The sequence below is a fragment of the Genypterus blacodes genome, unplaced genomic scaffold, assembly GCF_046128005.1.
Source record: "Genypterus blacodes isolate CSIRO-AG114 ecotype Tasmania unplaced genomic scaffold, CSIRO-AGI_Gbla_v1 ptg000039l_1, whole genome shotgun sequence".
NCBI lineage: Eukaryota > Metazoa > Chordata > Actinopteri > Ophidiiformes > Ophidiidae > Genypterus > Genypterus blacodes.
In genome coordinates, this window is record NW_027466852.1 from 1,870,423 (window position 1) to 1,892,823 (window position 22,401).

General features: G+C 41.6%; 1 protein-coding gene across 11 annotated transcripts in view; it reads left to right on the forward strand.

Annotated features, from left to right (window-relative positions):
- The window catches only part of gab1 (GRB2-associated binding protein 1), a 43,655-nt gene extending 28,854 nt beyond the window's left edge, over positions 1-14,801 (forward strand). For 5 of the 11 annotated variants that reach the window (XM_076147779.1, XM_076147783.1, XM_076147784.1 and 2 more), the window contains 9 exons: positions 1,873-2,101; positions 2,757-3,442; positions 5,331-5,425; positions 5,977-6,277; positions 8,835-8,927; positions 10,192-10,285; positions 10,870-10,993; positions 12,773-12,901; positions 12,988-14,801. In XM_076147779.1, coding sequence (XP_076003894.1) covers positions 1,873-2,101; positions 2,757-3,442; positions 5,331-5,425; positions 5,977-6,277; positions 8,835-8,927; positions 10,192-10,285; positions 10,870-10,993; positions 12,773-12,901; positions 12,988-13,146 — 1,910 coding nt within the window. In that variant the 3' untranslated portion in view covers positions 13,147-14,801. Of the gene's footprint in view, positions 1-1,872; positions 2,102-2,210; positions 2,304-2,756; positions 3,443-5,330; positions 5,426-5,976; positions 6,278-8,834; positions 8,928-10,191; positions 10,286-10,869; positions 10,994-12,772; positions 12,902-12,987 lie in introns of all 11 variants that reach the window. The other 6 variants (XM_076147780.1, XM_076147778.1, XM_076147786.1 and 3 more) reach the window with 4 other exon arrangements.
- The last annotated feature ends 7,600 nt before the right edge of the window (positions 14,802-22,401 follow it).

Below are 22,401 nucleotides of genomic sequence, written 5' to 3' on the forward strand. Positions count from 1 at the left end.
AAGGCATGCATAACAAAAAAGATGCAAAGTACCTCTGCTTCTGTACAGTCGCCACATAACAGTCTCCCTATTTGTTTATGTGATTTCCTTCAATCCAGATGTTGACATTGTGGCTGTTGGTATGATTAAGTCTATGTTTGGAAAGCATACATCATTAGTTTAATCAGTGTGAGTACAAACTACATTTTCCCATTTAAGGTCTGAGCAGGTGATGTATATCAATCACACAAGTGATTGGATTTGACAATAACCCCCACCCCCCCCATACACACACTCACGCACATACAGTAAAGTTCAAAACTTGTACGCAAGCGAGCACACAAGTACAGACAATCACGGGCCGCAATTCCACATCAGGGAAATCTAGGTCAAACACTTCAAAGGAATCAAAGGAATCAAATTTCAAAGCTGAACAATCCTGTATTAACTACGAGTGCAGGTCAGTCGGCACATGTTTGATTGCTACTTTACTGCTCGAGTATCTGCGTCTTTTTTCAGGATGTTAGCTGAACCAACAGAATGTACCAGAAGGCCTCTTGTTCAGTCCCGTTCTCAGCCAAGCTTTAATGATCCATGTGTTGAGATAGGCTCACATTACCCTTGTTCCCAGTACTGCATAATCAAAGCATTGTGTGCCTATTGGTCCCATTGCCCCTCTTTCATCTCTCTCACTCGCTCTCCTCTTGGCCTTCTAGAGTAGACTTTCGCCCTCTTCTCATCAAAATCATGAGGCATTTGATATGGATTGAATTTGACTGAAATTAGCAGTAATGCAGCCTTACATTTTATTGATTCTTCTTGCATTCAGAGCTGGCAATCGAGTTATTTTGATCTATTGTCAGCATCTCCGCACTAGTCTGACTATGCCTCACTACGACTCACTCACGATAACAACATTCATAGGACTTTCACAACGTAAGTATTGGAATTGGCTATTAAATCTTCTGCACTCATATAAATAGTAAGTCCTTTCAAGGAGAAACATATTTGCAGATAGTTCTCCTTACAAAGTAATGGCCTTGGCTTTCTCTTTGTCTTATCTTTCTTTGCATGTGGGTTCCATCTCCCCACTGTTGTGTCTCAGTATGTTAGAGTGTCACACAGATATTATTAGAGGAGTGAACATTAGAACCAGGGCTCCGAGCCACAGTGTAGGAGGTATGAGACGAGCAGAGGGGATTTCCCCCTTTGGGAGTATGAATCAGCACTTAAGGCTTTGACAAACAAATGAGAATATAGAAAGGAGATGGACGAGGAGGAGAGATGAGCAAGTGATGAAAACTGAAAAGATGAACTGAGCCTGAGAAGAGTAGAAGGTGGTTAGAGAGTGAGGGAAATTGTGAAATAGGGAGAGAAAAGTAGAACGATGCAGATAGAAAAAAAAAAAGCCATCTTCACCCTTACTGCAGCACAATAGTCAGCCTGAATAGGTGGGTTTCAAAAGGATTGAAAAATATAAGACTCACAGTGTGACAAAGCAGGGACCTTGAGGTAATGCTGTCTGACAGGGAGTGTGTGGGCTTCTAAAGGCAAATACTGAATATGTTATCTTACTCACTTAAATGTTTTTTTTTGTTTTCTACTAAGATATTGGTTAGCAACATGATGATAATACCTTTGGTAGCAAAATAATCAAACGTTTTAGTAATGTTACCGCAGTTGTATTTAAAAGCATGTGTGTATTATCAATCCGTCACACACAACTGTGTACATTAAGTCTTGCCTCTATACTTTGTATGATCACATCTCTCCCATCAATTTTGACAACGTGCTCAATTTGAATCACCTTTACTTATATCAGTCCCTTTAATATTTTAGATAGCCCTAAAATACACACATGGCCACCATTAAATCACAGCCTGTCTCCCCCAGAAGCAGCCAAAGCTGCTCACCAGTCGGCCATCGGAGGCTTGGTGGTGGATACCCCCCCGCATCCAGCACTGGGTAGTATTGGTGGTCCAGCAGCAGCAGTGCTGGCGAGTGTGCCCCCGCCATACCAACCGGTCAGCGTCCGGCACCTGGACTCTCAGTCTAGTTCAGAGGAGCCCCAGGATTACCTGTGGCTGGTCAACTGTGAGAGCAAAAAGCCTGAACCCAACAGGTGAGTGTACTGTAAAGGCTTCTCTGTGTGTCACTCCCAGTCAGATTACTTTTACCTGTGTACCTTTCATCTGGCCCTCTCCTCCCTGTTTCTGTTGTGTAACGTGTAGCTCAGTGCAGCTTCCCTCTCCACTGGAGGGAGACCAGGAGTATTTGCTCCTGGAGGAGTGTGAGAGCAAGACTCTTCCTCCACAGACTAGTCTGTGAGTGGTCAGCCGTCCAGCTGGAAGTGCCTGCTTGTTTGCAGTGTTACACATGTGTAAAAAGACCAACAAGCACACACACACTGCAGCTCCTTACTGTTCTCCAGACAATAATCCGACGCCGGAATTATTTGTTTTGAATGTGTTTCATCAGTAGGCTAACAGTAGACTGTCCCTTCCTTCACACCATATTAATGTTGTCATTACATGCATGTTTACAAATCACTCAACATCAATTAAATTTTTCATTCATCCACTTCCAGTTTTTAAAAATATTGTTTTGTCATGGCAATATGGCAAGACAATGCTAAAGATGAATGATAACATGTCTGAATATAAGTTCTTACTAACTAAGTTCTGCTACAGTTGTGTGAGTTGCTTGGCTTTTCTAAATCAATGTCTTATAGTGGATATTTAGTATTTCTCTGTCCTATGGGTGTGTTCTGTTCTTAGAGCCCATGCTGAGTGTTCCAAGTCTACCTCTTCAGAGACAGACCTGAATGACAACGTCCCTTCTCACCGCACGCCTACGTCCTCCACCTCCTCATCCAAGCACACCTCACACAATGGCTTCTTCGCCCAGCACCCGGCCCCTGCATCCGCCTCTTCCATCTACGACTCACCACCGTCACGTGGCGCCTCGCTCTCTGCTGACACTGGCCTGTACCACCTCCCTCGCAGTTACTCCCAGGACACTGTGCTGCTCCCCAAGTCGGCCTCCTCCCCTTCGGCCCATCCAGACAGCGGGGAGAGCGCCGAGCTGTACGTGTTCAACACACCGTCACGGAAGGCCTCAATGGAAACACAGATGCGCAACCTCTCGGTCAGTTACGATATCCCTCCTACACCTGGTGCAAACTGTACCTACCAGGTGCCCCGCACGCTGTCTTCCTCGACAGGGGGAGGTGGCTCAGAGGGCGGGGGAGACGTCGTGCCCCCTCCCCGACCACCCAAGCCGTCACTCACTTCAACCTCAGGACCACCACCACCCCCTGCCGAGCGTTCGCCCACGGACAACTATTGTGTGCCCCGCTCAGCTTCGGAGACGGATGGAAACTACTGTGTGCCTACCAGTGCTGGGCACAAGGCACTACGCAGCAACACTATTGGCACTGTGGACTCCTCACGCCTCCGCAAAGGTTTGTGTCAAGGAGAAGTTTTCTTTTTGCACTAGAAAAAAAATAATCTTAACAGACAACTGTGTACATTTACTACATGATATATGTTTAATAACCACTAGATCTCAATTACAAAACTGCTCTTCAGAGTGTGCAATTGCATGTTATATGATCTTAAAAACAAATTGCTGTATCACTGAAAGGCCACATACTATTGGTTAAGGAGGTATCAGTTCTTTTTGGCCACTATTTTAAATTCATGGCTTTTGAACATGGTTTATGGTGGCACTTGATAATTGAAAAGATATTGATGGATGTTGAGATATCACTATAGCCTTTGGAATGTTCTTAGTCTAGTTACTGTCCCTGTTTTTACATCAACTCATCAGAGTTTTAACAGTTTGAAACTTTTAGTGGGTAGCTGCCAGTCTTTGACCTTGGCAGCACCGGTGTCATCATCTATCCAGGACGATAAACGACACAGGACATAAACATGATGAGCCAAACTAATTCAGTCAAATATTACTTTTAAAATGACGCGCATAAATCCAAGGTTTTATGTAGAATGTCCAATATCTCTTTGCAAATCATTGAAATCAAATGATTCTACTAAACCAAGAGAAATCAGACCCAGTAGGATTATAAAGACAAGACGTTTTTGTGATAATAATTGAAAACAATTAGAATTTATTTCTGTAAGTTTAGTAATATAGAGATCTCGGGGAATTTATTTCTCAAACTGTCCTGAAATGTTGACCAAGAACAATAAAATGTATCTATGCAGCACGGATATCAATAACTTAATGACTTCAATTTGAATTTACGCTGGCCCTTGCAGGAAGGCATAAATATAATGGAAAACAATGGTCTCTGGCTGCACCTGAGAGACAAGTGGAGTAAGAGAGAAACAAACTGTCCTTCTGCTTATTTCTCCCTTTTGATGTTTGTTTATTTCATAGATTCAAGAGTTTCAAGATTTTATTATTTGTTCCCATTATACATGTATATAAAGAGTGAAATTATTGGGTTTCAGCACTTTGACACTGCAGCAATAATAGAATAGTGAAAATGAAAAAGCAATGAAAATATATACAATACAGTAAAATAAAAAAATATATAGGATAGCAATATTACTGGTTATAATATCCAAAAGTGTATCTAATTTGTGAAGTGTTTTTTTCAGTAGGTCAGTGCTAGACTATATTAAAGACCTGTCCTAAGGGTTTGACATATCAGCCATTGTACATTGTAACAATATAATTACACCTGATGAAAAGACAGAGGATTGAAATTTAGTTTTTTATTTTTGATCAGTGTGAGCCTGTGCTGATTTTTCTTCCGCCTTGCATCTACAGTGTTGAAAATGGGAAAAGCACTGTTAAGGATCATCGAACAGGGAGTTGCATTCTTAAAACAATCCGATTTCATCTGACCCCCTTTCTGGGCACTTGAAGAGTTTTCGCAAAAAAATGTCTCATCTTAATTATCTCATTGTGTTTGCGTCCTCAGTCCTAAGCGTTATTGGGAGGGTCTCATTAGCCTTTTAAGCTTTTCCTGTCACTGCTGTGTTTCCTGTGGCTGGAAGTGAAATGCATTAGTGACTGCATCAGTGTCTAATGAGTACGCAGAGAGCAACAATAATGCCTTACAGCCCTGATAAAGAGCTGCTGAGCACACCACAGCCCTCCTGCATAAATGAATATCTGCTGAGTCATGAAAAGACACATTGTAATCGAGCTACTACTGCATATCATTCAGATGACGTTATCAACAATAAAGGAAGCATTTATCTCTGATATAGGAAGTGTAGGCTGTCAAGTATTATGCCTTTCTATGTTATAATTTAATTTACTGTGTGTTTGAATATCTTACCATTGTGTGTAACTGGTCATTTATTTCTATTTTGCAGATTTTGGATCCCAGGACTGCTATGACATTCCTAGATCATTCCCGTCTGAGAAAAGCTACTCGTTTGACTTCAATGAAAGCTTCAACAGCTACTTTGTAAGTGATGTAGCGTCAATAAAATGTAAACTCCTAACCATTTCTCCATTACCCAGTACTAACCAGTACCAAATTGCCTACAGTCCAGCACAACAAGATAACAAGGAAGAATCAGATGAAACACAACAAACACACACTTTATGCAGTATCAAATGACTCAAATATGAAATGGTCAACGCTTTAAGCCAATTTTTTTTGCAAGGACCAGTGCCTCAATGTACTGCAGCAGGTGTTTATGGATGTTATTGATAAGTAAGCAGGAGGAGACAAATTACCCACATACTGTATGCACTCCGGGTGGGATTACCATCACTGATCAGTGCACACACAGTTAAATTCACCCACACACCTCTAAAGAAATACATTTAATCCAAATGGGGCTTAGGCAGCATTTCAGAGACACACAGGCGACGCTCAGAGTTATGGCAGCCAGTCAAGTTAGCCATTATAAAGAGATACATTTCCACATTGAGTGTTTCGCCTCCCTTGAGGAGCAGGAACATACCAACTTTTTTGATGGTGAGCATGAGTGTACGCTTTGTCACCTGCAGAAAAACAAAGGTATGATGCCAGTGGGCAGCCAGTCCACCGAAGAGGTAGACCAGAACTATGTACCCATGAGTGCCAACTCCCCGTCGCATCATCACTCAGGCAGCTTATCGGAGCCCATGCAGGAGCCCAACTACGTCCCCATGACCCCGAGCACTATGGAGTTCTCCTCTCTTGGCAAGCAGGTTCCCCCGCCAGCACACATGGGCTTCCGCTCTAGTCCCAAGACCCCACCACGAAGGCCGATGCTCAGTGACTGTCAGCCCCCACCTGTGGACCGAAACCTCAAACCAGACCGCAAAGGTGAGGTGTGTGTGTGTGTGTGTGTGTGTGTGTGTGTGTGTGTGTGTGTGTGTGTGTGTGTGTGTGTGTGTGTGTGTGTGTGTGTGTGTGTGTGTGTGTGTGTGTGTGTGTGTGTGTGTGTGTGTGTGTGTGTGTGTGTGTGTGTGTGTGCTCGCATGTGCAGATTTACTTAAGTGTACTGTTGGTTAATCAAAAATCTGTGTGTTGATGTGTGCTGAAGTTAGTTGTTGTGCTTAACTTGCTTCAGTATGCTCAGTGTCTACTAATGCTACCTTACTGACCATGCCTGTCTGACTCAGCTGCTGGCTCATGGTCATAAAGCCATCTGTATGGAATTCCATCAGGTCCAGGCATTCTCAAACATGTTGTCATAGCTGGTTTGCCATTGTTAATTTAAACATTTTCCTCTAGTTTGTCCCCTTGGTTTGGCTTGTACGCTACATTCCATCACCTTCCTCCAGGCTTATTTCACCTCTAGCGCCCAATACCTCGTCCTCCATCCAACACAGCAGCTTGTCAAAGGAACTTTTGTCCCCAAGCTCAAGAGGCCCTGTACACTGTTTTGGAGGGGGCCGGTCCCTGTGCCATGGAGTGACCAAAGCTCAGAGTGGTCACCTCCATCCCCTTTGTTCCCCCCATCTGAATGGAGCCCTTTGATAAAAGACCTCATAGCAAAGGGAATTACAATCTGGGCAGACTGAAAGGCTGAGCGGTTGGCATAGAGAGAGGATGACAGGAGGCAGGGACCCATCATGTAGGAGAACCAACAGCTCTGTTAAATATGATATTCTGTGGAGTATGATATCTCATAGTGGCTATTAGAAGATCACAGCTTGCTGTTCCTATGCTCAAGTCTGACACGAATCATAAACAGGCATTTAATATAAAGTTAAGGATACGTTTTAGCACACATACCTGGCATGTCTGTTGGAAATCAAGCTCAACATTTTCCTTTCCCATTAAGCATGTATCCACTCAACGTTTTGTGTTCTTTCGTCATATATTCTTTCTGTCATTGTTTTGTTTCTTCATTTCACCCTTATTGTGTTCTCAGAAACTGTAAGAGAAAAGCTTAGAACTTCTCTAGTTCTTTAATTAATTTAATTAAATTTTCTGACAGTATTTCACAAGATAATGTCACCATATATAGATATAAACCCACTCTTTGTCTCTGTCCATCTCTTTTCATTAATATCGTCCCATTCTCTTCATTGTTGCATGTTTCCTTTTTCCTCTAGCACTGTTCATCACCATCATTATTTGACTGTTTGTTTTTTCACATTTGTTTTTCTATTTAAGTATAGATAAAGGACAGAAGTTTATTGCGTAGACTTTAATGTTCTTTTTTAACAGTGCTGATACCTCAAACTTTCTCCGATGTACCGTTCTCTTTGTCTAACCTTTAATCCCCCTGCTTCCAGCACAAAATTCAATTTGCACTAAATTTCACACACCACTGCACCACAACATACAACCTATCCCTCGCCACTTTCAGTATTTCCATCAGTTTTGTGTCCTCTAGATTTGCCAATGTTCTCAAGCTGCCTGGACCTTTTGGCCGATCTCAGCTATTCTTTCTATGAGATATGTCCCGTAGACAAGTGTAGAACAAGACACACAACTGCAGTGTGTACATACAGTACATATACTGTACTTGCCTGCAAGTTTGAGATTCACAAACAAAAACCCAGAATTAAAGTAAGCATGAGATTTTGAGAGGCATAGATTTGTGGATAATTAAAGATTAGGGAATAAATAAGTGGAATATCAGATGCAGTTGTGTTGTGTTATTTTGAGACGTTTTGGGGAAAGGAGCCTTTGATTTCTCCCTGAAGATTCACTAATTGGTTTACTTGGTTTATTCATTTATCACTGTTGTCTCAAATCATGTGCCATGGCAAACTGCAGACATCGAGTACAACAAACCTACCGCACCTTTCACTCATGATGGATCAGTGAATTCACTGATAAGAACATCCACCCCCCTGTTGACTTTCAGCCTTGCCTGGCACTGGTTTGAGACAATTTACCATGAGCCATGCAGCCCCTGTACTCCCTCCTTACTAACCCCATGTATTATCCCTGTTTATGTCCTGTTTGATTCGCTGTATGTTGGGAAGGCCTTAGCATCTGTGGTCAAGACCTCTTAATTCTGTGTCTTATAGAATTCTCCTCAAATTCTAATACCTCGAGACTGTGGCACACACTGAGTTCCACGCTGTGCAGATTGGAATGTGCTGTCTCCAACATGTTCTCTCAGTGTATTCTCAGTGTTACACACAGCTCGTAGTGCATGCTCAACTGTGATGTCAGTCTTTGTGTGGGAAGCCGTGGTGCATGGAGCGAAGTGCATGTTGGATAGCATTGGTCTGCTGTTGTCATGACGATAGTCCTCTCTGTAACTGCGCTGCCTTGAAAAGGTGATTGGGTGCAGTTTTCCTGTTCAGTAAAGTCTTGTCTGTTGCTTTGCATGGCAGGTGTGTTGTAGAATTCGGTCTTATCTGTTGTGATCGTCTAAAGATTTTTATAATAAGCAAAGTCTTCTTTCACCAATCAGGTCAGAGTCCTAAAATAATAAGAGCAAAAGGTGTCGGTTTAGAGCGAACCGACTCTCAGACCATAGGTGAATTCCCGAGGGGACGACGCAAGGGTAGGTACTCCTCACTAAACTGCTATGTGTGTGTGAAATCTCTTCATTCTTTGCCTTTTTCAAACTTTACTTCATGTCAACTGTACCCGTGCTGGAAGTTGTGCACTTTAAGAAAGCTCTGGTTTCCCGGGTCTGGTGGTCCCATCAAAGATGAAGTGTATACCCACAAGAAATGTTCCTTATAATGTCTTCTCACTCTGACACTGGCTCCACACCGACCAGAGAGACCGAGACTCAATGATGCTGGCAGAAGAGTAAAACATAAGTGATGGCAAACCGACAAGGTCACATCGCTTTGCTAACACAAATCAATTTTAACAACAAAACCCAGTAAATTACATGATAGACAGAATGTGCATTCCAAAGACGTGATAAGAAGAGGCCCCCTCATGTGAAATAGCTGATGTCCTTGATACAAGTAGACTACGTTAATTATTTTTCAAACAAAATCTGGCTAACAGACTCGCTGTCTAACTTAAATGGATGAATGAAAGTGTTGAGGACAGCGGCTTGTAGACACGAACCCTGAGGTGACCAGGCGTCCTCATTTTCCAAACACTGTCCCCGTATGTGTTAGCCTGTTCCCAGCTGTGGTTGTAACGCATTCACACTTTACACACAGAAACGATGAGATAACGCCATCATTTCTCTTGCTGGCATCCTGTGAGGAACCTGTGACTGCTCTTATTCTCTTCTGTCTAAGGACATACCACAAGTTACTGATATTTCTCCTATGTATTGTGTTTGTTTTGGTTTCTAACTTGAAATTGTGTGTTCCTATAATGTACATTTATACAGTATTGCCACAACACTAGCATTGCCCCCGTTGAGTACGACAGGAGAGTAGCAGATACAGTATCTCTGCAGGAGGAAATTGAACTATGATATCATCTTATGAAAGAGAGAGACGCACAAACAAGTGTGTCCACTGCATCAAATCTGTAGATTTACAGAGCACTGTTGATGGCAGGGCTCATGCTGTAGTAGGTCTCACTCGTTAATGATGTCTGACCATGCGACCGATCACGGGTTGTGTATATAGTCTAAAGTGTCTACAGTTGCCATATTTAGCCCTGATAACACTGTTTACTGTTATATTGTAATTTCTCCTTGTGTCGGCCTCATGCTCTTCTGTGGAACATATTTGATAAGATAAGATAACATTCTGGCTCCCAATCTCCGAAGTTGATTAACTCCTTCTGGGAAATTACACTTTTACAACCTTTCTACCTTGCGTGTAACTGTCCCGCGTACCTTCCTCCAGGAAGACCCGCCCCACTGGAGATCAAACCACTGCCAGAATGGGAGGAGCCCTGCACACCTGTCCGCTCACCTGTTACACGGTCGTTTGCTCGAGAGTAAGTGTCCAAAACCTGACGCATTTAGAGTTTTACATGTTGCTAGATACTAAGGGCACGTTCACACTATTCTGCTTTCCAACAAGACACGTTTTCAGGCTTAAAGCAAGGCAGAGTTGCAATGCATTGCTACTTTTTAGTTCATGACATGGGAGAATAAGAACAGACTGTAGCACTTGAAAGTCCTGCTGATTTTGGGGCTACTGTGAGCATTGCTTTTTCACATTACCAGCAAATGTGCCTTCGTATTATGTTCTTTGGTGTGAACATGCCCTTCTATAGTAGTTAAAGTTAACTAAAGAGTTAGATACTAACCCCTCATGCATTACTTTAGTCATTTTGTTTCCATTGTAGCACAAAGTTCTGGGATCTGCCTCAGAGCTTCAACAAACTGAATGCAGTTTGTTGGCTCTGTCTATTTCTGTGCTGCAGGGGCTATTGTGGCTGCAGTGGTTTATGGCAGTGTGGCTTTTATGTCTGTATTTTGTATTACAGTACCAGACACTGTATTGTTTTGTGTCTGTGCATGCACATAGAGACAATTGCCTGGAAGTTGGTGTGTAAACATTGTGAATGCTGCTCAGTCCCTCTAGGTTTCCAATGCCACCAAGACCCCCGTCAGTGCATAGCACGGCCTCCAGCACTGACTCCGAGGACTGTGATGAGAATTATGTAGCCATGCTCTCTAATATGCCCTCAGATGAACCAGTATGTAACACACAACTATCCTCTAATCTAAGATGTTGCATGATTACCATTTTGCTTCTCAAATCACAAGAAAAACAAATGTGCTCACGTTTTGTTTTGATTTCTACTGTGATATGATTTTAAAACAATTTCACCCCATTGGTCAACAGATTTGTCATAAATACCTCATTTATGAGACAGAACAAAACAGACAGAGCTGTAATATTCACATTGTCAGAAGTTAGTCAGTGTTACAAATCCCATGTACAGTCCTTGCTCCTCTCCCCAAACTTTGAAGGTGTTCAAATCGCAGGCTGCTGCAGAGGGACTCCTCGCCACTTCAACTCTTTCCTTACAGTTTCCTCTCGTCCTGCTGCTCTGTTCTCTTTTATTCTCTATTTTTATGCTTTTGCTTCTTTAGGTATTCTGTTCTATGGAAAAGGCTTTTGTTTTGTCACATCAGTACCCTTACTGTAGATCATGGTTAGACATTTAATCACGTTAAGACGTCTTTCCCGTCACTCAGTGATGTCCGTTCCAATCAGACATAACTGACGTCTTTTATTGTCATCGCTAATGCTCTTTTTTTAGAATATTAGTGAGTACATCAGTCGTATACCGTCTACAGTTTGGGTATTTGATGTGCCATGGGTCTTGCGATAACAATTTACTTTTTCCAACATCTGCTTCTATATTCTCTCTTAACTTGCCAGTCTCACTTCACCACTCATCTCAATTTCTTTTTCCCCCAGTTCTTTGGCTTCGCGCATTCACTCATTCTTTCCCTTGTATTTTGTTCTTGACCCACTGCTGTTCTTTTCCTCTCCCACGACTTCTTTCTCACCCTGTGTGTAGAGAGGAGTCCTTCTACTGCACTGTCCCCATCACCCCTGTAAAGAGGGAGGTGGAGGAACTTGACACCGTAGAGGAGGTGAGGAGGGTTACAAGGTTAGACGTCTACGCATGGGCCGTCAGAGCACCAAAGGTTGCCAGGTTCCAGATCTTATTCGATCAGATCAGGGAACTTCACCAAGAACATAGCGTAGGCAGTTTGGTGCTATAATCAGTCCCCAGTAACAAGTGTGGCTTGGATATACAAGTTGCCGCAATTTTAGTTTTAAATTACACCACTGTATAAAGTTAGTGTGTCCTCATTCTAAGCTCATTTTAGCAATAACATCACCTTATGTGTAGTTAAATGTTAACACTACCTCTATGTCAAACATGTATCTTAGTGTTGTCACAATACCAGAAATTTGACTTTGCTACCAATACTATAGTTCAGTATCCTAGAAGACGATGATAGATAGTAGTTTTGATGAATTATTTTCAATTTGTCGGCTGTTACGGCTTAATATTGCACTGCAAAGAGCTCTTTAGCTAATGGACCTGTGGCCGGTGCTTCGCAAAAACACAAACTCAAGCATCTTGAGCATCTCAAAAGTTAAGTGGAAAAGACTCATTTTCATCTAAATAGTCCAATTTACTATCCTTTTTATCAAGTAGTGTACGTGGTCCAAGTGTTCTGCAGTGTTAAAAAAAACCACATTGCAGGTCTGCCTTTTCTGAATCTCATTTTAAAGCTTTTAGGTCTTCCATCTGCACCTCCACATACTGTGCACTGTGCTGGTGTTTGTAAATGTCAGTTAAATCTTGCTGTATTGGTTCAAAGTTTTATAGAAGTTGTGGTTGTTGTGACATCACTAGAGTGTACAAAATTGTGTGAGCTGTGTTTCACTGTGACACTGGCTCAGTGTTCCTCTCTCTGTAAATGAAGTCATCTATTCCTGGCTTATGCAGAACATGAAGCTTGGTCCACCCATGACCGCGGATGGAGGGAGCAGTCCTATGGTGAAGCCAAAGGGAGACAAACAGGTGGAGTACCTGGACTTGGATCTCGACCCTGGCAAGTCTACCCCACCCAGGAAGGTAGGACTCCACATTATATACAAAGATCATAATGGGAAGATATCAAATCGAAGACGATTTCAAAACGGTTATGTGTTCTGCTTCAGATGAAAAGCAATGGAACTGGCATGGCTGCATCAGATGAGCGTGTTGACTATGTGGTTGTGGACCAGCAGAGGACACAGGCCCTAAAGAGCACCAGGGAGGCTTGGAACGATGGACGGCAGTCTACAGAAACAGACACTCCTACCAAAGGACCCAAGTGACAATGTTCTCCCCTCCAACAAACCACCCTCTATGTCCACCAAACCGCTGGGCCTTTGGCAGTAGTGTAGGCTGGGGTTTGTGCTTTGGGACACAACAGCTGTCACCTCCCACTTCACTGAGATCCCTAAGTGTGTAGGGGCCAGTGGAGTGCAACTGTGTGTAGTTTACACTGCTGTCAGGTCTCAGACAGCACAATGTGTACAGTTGTCGGAAGGGGAACGGGCCAGGAAGGTTTAGGTAGTGTGAGGGCAGGTGGAATAATCTGACTTGTTTTTGAGGTTGGATTTAGGCGGAGTCGTGAACTTTGAACACTCACTGCCCCCTATATTGGGAATACAGTCATTTATTGTTCAGTAGCCTATAGGCTGATTAACATTTCCTTAAATTATAATGCTGTTTGATTTTGACAGTTTCAGGCAAATTGTGATAAAATAATCACAATACGTTTTTAATACAACACTTAACTAGTCAGCGCAACTTGTTAATAGTGTTGATTTAGCATTTTCTCCTGTTGATGCAGGATGAACCTTTATGTCAACACTGAGATCAGTTTTATATTTTCATCACCAATGACAAAAGCTATGGAGGATGGCTGAAACTGACCGATATTCAGTGCCCAAGGCAAATTTTAAGATGGATTCCTAGATACCCCATTATGACATAGTTTCATCACAAATTATTGTTTTTTTTATCTTTCAAAGGCAGTTGAACCCATTTTACACATAACCAGTCAAAGCTTTGGATTCACGTAAGGTTTAATCCACTGAAAATGATTTGATTTCCAGTTACTTTGTCAGCGGAAATCTGTCTTGAAAGGAAGTGCAAAGACTGTACAAAAGTGTTATGTATATAGTCAGGAAAAGTGTCATTTATTTGTATGGATTATCCAGTGTGTTTGACTCAAAGGCATGTGGATTCTGCAGGGTAGAATCCTGTGCCTGTCATAGGTGGTATCAGGACTTGTGATTAATGAATGAATTACTGTGACGTTTTCAAAGAAAGTGGCAGGTTTTCTATATAAGTTATGCAAAGGTATCAATCTTAGGCTCAAAGTGAGAAAATCAGGTACTCTGTACATGCATACTAATACAACTATCAATTTCTAATTTATTTTTCAAGTTATTTCATCAGGTGGATGTCCTCTCCACTTTTAGCTCAGTATTCTTGATTCATATGATGGAAGATTTGCTAAAATCTGTTAGTTTGACAAGCACCGGTCAATTAGTTTCAGTTCATTGATACTTCCTCACTTCTGTCTCTCCTTAGATTTAATTTATTTCAAGTAGAACTGGCATATTCTTTGGGAAACTGACAACCTTATGTAGTCAATGTGATGCATCCTTTATAGTCCACGAAAAAGTGTTGTGTCTGCAGAGATCATTGCTTTACTAACCTGTGAATTCTCACTCAGACATCCCAAGCATGTGCTACCATAAGACAAAATCGTTGCTGTAAATATTTTGCCATCAATTAGATGAACATGTATTATTTGAAAAATGTGCCTACTAAGTCATCTTCATACAACTTTCCTCTTTCCTTAAGGCAATTTCTGTGTGATGGACTGCAAAGCTGATGATGCTTTATCTTTTTTAATGAATCTAGAGAGAAAATGTAAATTTTAAAATGGACTAAATAAAATGCAACCTTTTATGCATGTGGCTTTTGTTGAAGATGATGACATTGATCATAAAGATGCTAACAACTATTGATTAGTTAAATACTTGAAGTCAATAGTTCAAGTTCAACACAAACTTTTTGGTATCGAAATTGTAGAAATGCCTGCATGTGCTGATGTCTGCTGTTAACGCAGGTAAACGGGTAAACACAAGGTAAAAAAAAACGAGTACAAAGTCATTTAACCTAATAAATTCATCAATATTCTTCTTTCCATCGACAAACTAAATAGATTTTTTAACAGCCTGTTAGACTTGAGACAATACATGAAGACATCTGCTTGAAATTTGAGACAATTGGAGCCGGCCGCTAAGTTGTGAATGGATGCATAGAATGCTGCTGGAGCGGAGAAAGGTCAAACATCTGCGGCTGGAGCTGCATGGAGGCTGGTGGACCAACTGTTGCTGGACCAGATGCTGGCATTCTGACTGCAGTTGGAGCTCAGGTTAGCGGAAAGACTGCAGCTAGATTGGAGGCTAGTGGACAGACAGCTACTACAGTGCTGGCTGGTGGTAAATCGACTGCCGCTGGAGTGAAGGCAGTTGGACAGATTACCGTTGGGAGAGGAAGCGGGTGGATCGACCGGTTCTGCAGCAGCATGGAGGCCAGTGGACTTTGGAGTTCTGCTGGAATGGATGGAATGGACTTGTGGTGACTCCTCATTGTCTTGTCTGCTCCTTCTGCATACTGTAGGTGCCATCTTTAATGTAGCAATTGTCCACCATAAGCCCACATATATATCATCTACACTGTATGTGCATTTATATTGTGGTTATTTCTATTTTCAAACTGTGTGCATTGTGGCACTATATACCTACAGTTGCAACCAAAACTACTTGCTTGTGTGGTTTTACTGGATTACCGTGCAAGTTATGTTTATTTACATTCCACATGAAGACGGTAGTAGCTATACATCTGTTTTTTTCAAAATGTAAAGATCTATCGTCATGCCCTGTGCCACCTCGTTACTCTTCATCCTGTATCACTGCAGACTGGCTCCCTCCTCTGAAGGGCAATGAGGGAGTGATGTAGATGTCAGTAAATCATGCACATTGCGGTGGACACTGATGAAGGGCTTTCTCCTCTTCTTCCTTCCCTCAGCTGTTGAAATACCCCCAGACACTGGATTTATGTCAGGATGTTCTGTTTGTGATGGTACTAATTTCATTACCTCTGACAGGAGGTTATATTTTTACCTGTGTCAGTTTGTTTGTTCCTGAACGGATTTTAACTTTGTAAATGGGTTGACCCCATTAAATAATGCTGTTGATCCAGATCCAGGGGTGAATGCAGGAATTATTAAACTGACGCTTTCACACTGCACTTTTCCGTGTACTTATCAAGTGGGTAAAGTTAAATACTGAATAGAAATTAATGATTTTCCTTCAAGTCATTTATTTGAATATGGAGGTATTTATCAATAAAACATCAAGGCTTATACTGTCTACGGCTGTTCACCCCCTCACACAGTGACACTTACATAAAGTTTTGAGACTGTTGAAACGGTTGAATCAGCAATACCTGCACACATCAGCGAAGCAGAAAAAACAGGACTTACAGGTTTTCCTTTGGGATCAGTTGCAAATGCTTTTTCCTCATCATTAAGAAAAGCTTGGTAGTCCTTTATACATATATAAATGTAGACATGGCAATTTGGACAAAAATGTTCAAACGATAACTTGAGGCTTTTAATGGAGGAGCATCAAAGAAAATCTAAACCTTTCAGTGTTTTTCTGTTTCTAGTTTTAACAAAGTGAACACTAGGTGGAGGTGTTGCTCGAGGAACTGTCTGTCTCTCCTACATTTTCCCTCAGCCCACACCCCTCCAGTATCTGCTGTCCAGCCTCTGCAGTACTAAAGCAGCATAAATCACATTTTTCTATCCTCCACAGCATGAATTCTGCCACCAAAGCTGCTGCGGCCCCCTGAGGTACCAACACAGCATGCTGTGCCCTCTAAGACCCTGAACTACAAAGGTCCAGAAAACAAAACCATGGGACTGACTGACGACCGTGCCTGACACATTACACACTGCATATTTATGATTGGTTTTAATAACTAGTTTCAGAAAAAAGATTGGCTGAAGTAACTGACTTTTGTTGAAGAATGCCACTCAAAACATACATAAAGCAGAATGCAAAGAGCATATATGTGGTCGTAGTACAGGTAAGGCTTGAATCTATTTTCAGGGGTTAAGAGTACAAGCAGATTAAAACTAAAATATAAATTCAAGACTTGATGATGAAATTGTAGCTCTTGAGCGTCCAGCTGTGATCAGAAATGAACTTGTTTCCTAGTAAATCCACCTCAGCAGCTATATGGAGTCTTAGAAGCAGTTTTATTATTCAATGTTTATGGAGCAGCTTCAGAATTAGTCTCCTGATAATATGGAGCCTAAGTCATCAAGAGTATATTAAACATATAGAAAAACACATTAAATCTGGGCTGCACAGCAATATCACAATATTTGATTTATGGAATCCTATTAAGAGGTAATGAGAATTTCTGGAAATTCCCCCCAAAAACGTGCATACGGAAGCTTTAAGATGGAATGAAATGTGTGGTTTGTGTGGAAAAACTGGTCAGCATCCACATTGTTTTACTCCTATGTCTCTCAGTTTTGGATCAGTGGGTAAGAAATGCATCAAAAATGGCCACATGGTTGCGCTATCCAAACCAAAAAGTAATCCCCTCTCCCAGTTCATGTGCAACTTTTGTAATGTGTTGTATCTAGTAGTTTGTGAGAGGAAAGGGAAAATAGAACATCCTTACTAAAGGAAAGTGTGTACTTGGAGATATTCTCTGGATATTTTGCACAAACCCTTCTGCTTGAATTCCAGATTTCCTCCATAGGCCTTTTCCCTCCCCTGTGCTTTCTCTTGGCTTGTTGTGGACAACTGGCTGATGGGGGGTTTCACAGTTATTCCCTCTCTCTTTCTCCTCTGATAACTATATAACATGAGAACTAATAAAACTAGCATAGTTCAAATCTGAAAGGTCTGACTACTGTATAAAAGTAAGAACTATAAAACAAAATAAAAGGCAAATTAGACTCTTTTTCAGACATGTATTCATCATGATTATTTCTTTCTTGTTGAAGTATCCAAGATCCAAGGTCCTACGGATGATTCAATATCCTGTTTTCTGTTACTACCTCTTCATTTCATAATAAAAAGTTATTGTGTCACCCTGACATTGGAGAACATCAAGATGTTGGACAAAAGTTTTCAATTATCTCTTATTTATTTCAAAGGTTTCAAACATGAAATGAGATCGGAGATGGCCATTGACCTTTCTTTACTGAGCCACTTCTGACTATTTCTATTTCTGACTATGCAGGTCAGAGAAAAAAGGTAACTGTTTGTCAATGAGGCATTCTGTTCTTGAATCACAATGACTATATTACCATGCTTATACTCCTCAGATCTGTGTTAACCTGCCTACCAATATAGCAGGTCACTCCCTTGAGAGGCGTCATAATGATTGTGCAACTTTGTAAACATTGTACAAAGAAGTGTGCCAAGCGTCGCTCGGGGCTCTCTCCACTGTAGGTGTACCGTGCTTCAAGTGTGACAATGCTGAAATGAGAGACTGCTTGACTTTCCACCCAAATGGTGCAGTTGTACTGTATATAAACTACCACGACAACTACTGTATGTATCCTGATCAGGCAGCAATGTGAAATCTCGCCTGTATTTCTGTCTTGTTTTTCATGTTTATAACTCTTTGTAAACACATTACAGGAACCTGACATTTCTATACTCTTATATCAATAACCTTTCACAGGATTCATAGAACAAACTGGAAACAATGCATTTTGGTTCCCATTGCTTCTGTCTGAATCTGCACCAGCCATATAGACCCAGTAGATCAAGTTTTACTAAATTGGGTCATTTTGTGGGAGTTGGTGGTGTAAACTATTCACGAAGGCTAAAATTAGTTATGCAAGTCATAAAAATACCGCAACAAAGCTCGAAACCTAATTCTATAAGTTAATTTTCACGGGAAAACAGCCTGTATCCGTTCAACTTCTTTACACAGAGGGCTCCAGACGCGGACTGACCGCCCAGCCTTGAAATTTCCCATTGGTTAGGAGCCCTGCCGGCCTCATTCCTCCGTCAAGGATCGACCAAATGGCGCAAACAAGGTGACAATCTGAAGCTAAGAAGCTCTATTAGATATTTTATTTATCGCTTAGTTATGGCTGACAGAATGACGTGATGGCATCTGAAAATTAAAAAGCCGATGTCTGGGCTCTGGCCGGCTGCTCTGTGGTTGTTTGAAAGTAAACATTAGCTAACTTTCTGGGCTAGGCTGCTAACCGTGTTGATGTTGTGAAATACCATGTTCAAACACTTTCATGTCTGTTTTATGGAAGTGTGTTTATGTGTTGTCATAGCGTGAGAAAAAACTGCAACCTTGTTGCGTGTTTTTGTGGCACTGGTGGTTGCAGTATTTATTCTTTGGAATTTATATTGATGTGGGACATCCCTAGGTGCTGCCAAATGGGTAACATGGGGCTTTTACTGTATTTTCATTTAATAATGATTTTATTTTCAAGGAATCTCATGTTGAAGGTGTCTAGAACAACTGTGAGCTTTACTGTGCTTCTGTGATGTGTTTGTGAAGAGTTATAAGCAAAAAAAACAAGCCAAAAATACAGGCGAGGTTGTAGCACTGATCGAAGGGAAAGGATAATAATTAAATCCTTGGCTAATTAGTTTGTGTGACCCTGATCAATAACCTTATTGATAAATTCAGCACCATAATGACAATTACCACATCTGTAGATATGCCGAAATGTCTCCGCAAGGCCTCTCTTTGCTGAGGTGGACAGTGCCGCCGGGCACTTGTGCAAATACTTACCAGGGAACCTGTTGCCTGGGGGAGTGTGATGCCTCTCGAAAAGTCAAGCAGCAGATAGACCCCGAACCAGTCAAGCACATTCCCTTCATTTCAGCTGATGGCGTGACTCAGGCAAAGAGAAGGTCTGGCCTACACCAAGAAGGACATTTCCTGTCTTTCTTTATGTTCATGTGAAAATCTCTTTTTAAACTTATGTAGGACATAGATTTTATAGAGTTTACAAACTGAGCCAGCCTAGTGTGCTCTCTCTCTCTCTGTGTATTGGGGCCGTTTTCTGCAGTTTTCAATGCCCAACAGCAAAGGGAGAAACCTAAAGGCAAGAAAACATTTTGCCCAAACACTAAAATTTACTGTTACACTTATAATAATACACAACTCCAGATATATATTTTGGCCGAACCTGCGGCTCCAAATACATCAGAATATACCTCAAAGGAATCAGAGGAACTTATGTTGGCATGAAAGTCAATGTTTATGGATGTTTTAGTATTTTCCAAATGTAACTGACATCATATAAAAATACCCAAATGAGATGCTATTTTGCTGTTTTTAACATGTTACACATTCATCATGCTTTCGAGTTGCACCCCCCAATTCCCTTGACGAAAGATGACAGTCAATATTTACATGAGGAATGACTTTTTTCTTGACATACAGTTCTTTTTCACGTAGCTGATTCCTGATGCTGTTGAAAGCAGCCCAAGCCTTTGCAATTTTCGGCATATGGTCTGCGAACACAGAAATCTTCATACTAATGGGGTCGATCGGAGAAAGCTCTCTGGCCCCTTTGTAGGATGTTGACACAGTCCTTTGTTGGCGAGAAACCTGGCAATGATGGGACAAGGACACTCACCGGGTTATGTCCTCAGCTGGGTGGCTCTATGAGCTCTAACAGAGGCTGGACAATGTTAGAGGGTTTCAATAGTGGAGGTAACAGCGTCTCAGTAGTGAGTGCAAGGGTGTCTCAGTATATAAGTCCAGTTCATATTGTTCTATAAGGCTTTCAGAGAACTAATTATAACAGATTTATGTAATCAATACAGGTTTTCAAAATCCAACATCGAGGGGAGGTTTGGCTTCATAGTTTAATTAATCAAATCCCATAAATCTCTGCTCCTACACACCCTGAGATATACTCCATCTTACACATGTCCCTTTCATTTTTCTGGATAGATGCAGTCTTTGATCACTGTGCAAATAACCTGGTAAGGCAACTGTCACTGACATATTTGGACATAATCATGAATGCTGCTCTGACATGAGGAAGCATATGTAATGCTGCTGCATAGCACATTTGGAACGCCATGCTGTCAGAGATGTCACATTATTAACTGTAGTTTATAGCATTAAAGGTTAATATGGTTTTGCTAATTCTCTTATGGAACACCTATCTTTCCACTGTTTATTCATGACTTGATTGTAGAATTATGCAGCACATTGCTAGCAATGTCATCATCTGCACCTCGGTACACCACTGCTACTTTTCTTTGATGGCATTTGTGTTTATTTATTTGAGTATTTTTACCTGCATACTTGTAGCTGAGTGTTGCTGCAGCCTGGGGAGCCGGTGTGAAGCATCTCCGGCAGTGTGTGAGTAATAGAGCAGGGAGAGATTCTCTGGGTTCTTAACAGGGCCAACAGAATAATTACGAGGTGAGCTATGAGACAGTTCCTGGGTTAGCAGGGGGCTTGTGAGCCTTAGTGGGCCTAGTCTGTCCTCTTGGACCTATGCCTAGATCGATGGGAGCAGTCAGTAAACAGGCCTGGGCTGCTGGGGTTTACCTTGGACCATGTTGTCTTGCAGAGCCAGCTGCATGTGCAGAGGTATACACAGCTGGGGGTCCCCTGTGGGGGGGTTTGGCTCAAATGTGGGTGGTAAATAGGGCTTTAAGAGAGTAGTTGACCAATGAAATCACTAGTCAATGTGGCCAGTAGTTCACTACTTCTCAAGGACAGGATGAGTTTAGTGAACCGTGTTTACAACAGCTGACAGCCATCATATCACTGTTCATGTGTATTCACATATTTTTAATTTGTAGAATTGTGGTATTCCTACAATTTGATTCATGACAGATGAGCTCTTTTTCTTTGTGGTCAACTAGTCCATTACCAGTGGTGAATCTTGTTACCTCAATGAGGAAATTTAAAACGATTTTTAAATTGACAAACCAAGGTCAGGGGAAACCTTAAAGTAGGAGCAATGATTTGAGCATGAGCACGAGACACAGCCTCATCAATGAATCAACCTGAAGACAAGAGATGATGTGTAAATTAACTAAAATAAACATTGTTTGATTAACAAAGTTTTGCCAAAACCAACTTATTAAGCCTTCAACATCACTGGACAGAGAGACAGCGAGGGATGGACGTCTCACAGCTGTTTGTCTTGTCTGTCATTCAAAAGTGCAATGATACAACTGCAATCATCTTATGTCAGCTTAATTATTGTCTCGTCTTTGCTTATAGGCTGTGTGTTTCTATATTGCGGAGGTGCTGGTCCTGCTCTGAATGAAGGAGGGTTAGAAAGCGGAAGCCTGTGACCGCAGCTAGTATTTACCACAATTTTCAAATAATTGTCTTCAGACATGTTTTTCTCAGCAGGAGGTGACAATATCACATCTGCTCCTGTGGGACTATGGACCATTTAACAGCATCCCAGCTGGCATTTTGTGTGTCATTTTGTCTGTGTGACAACTTTCCAGTTCTTACCAAAG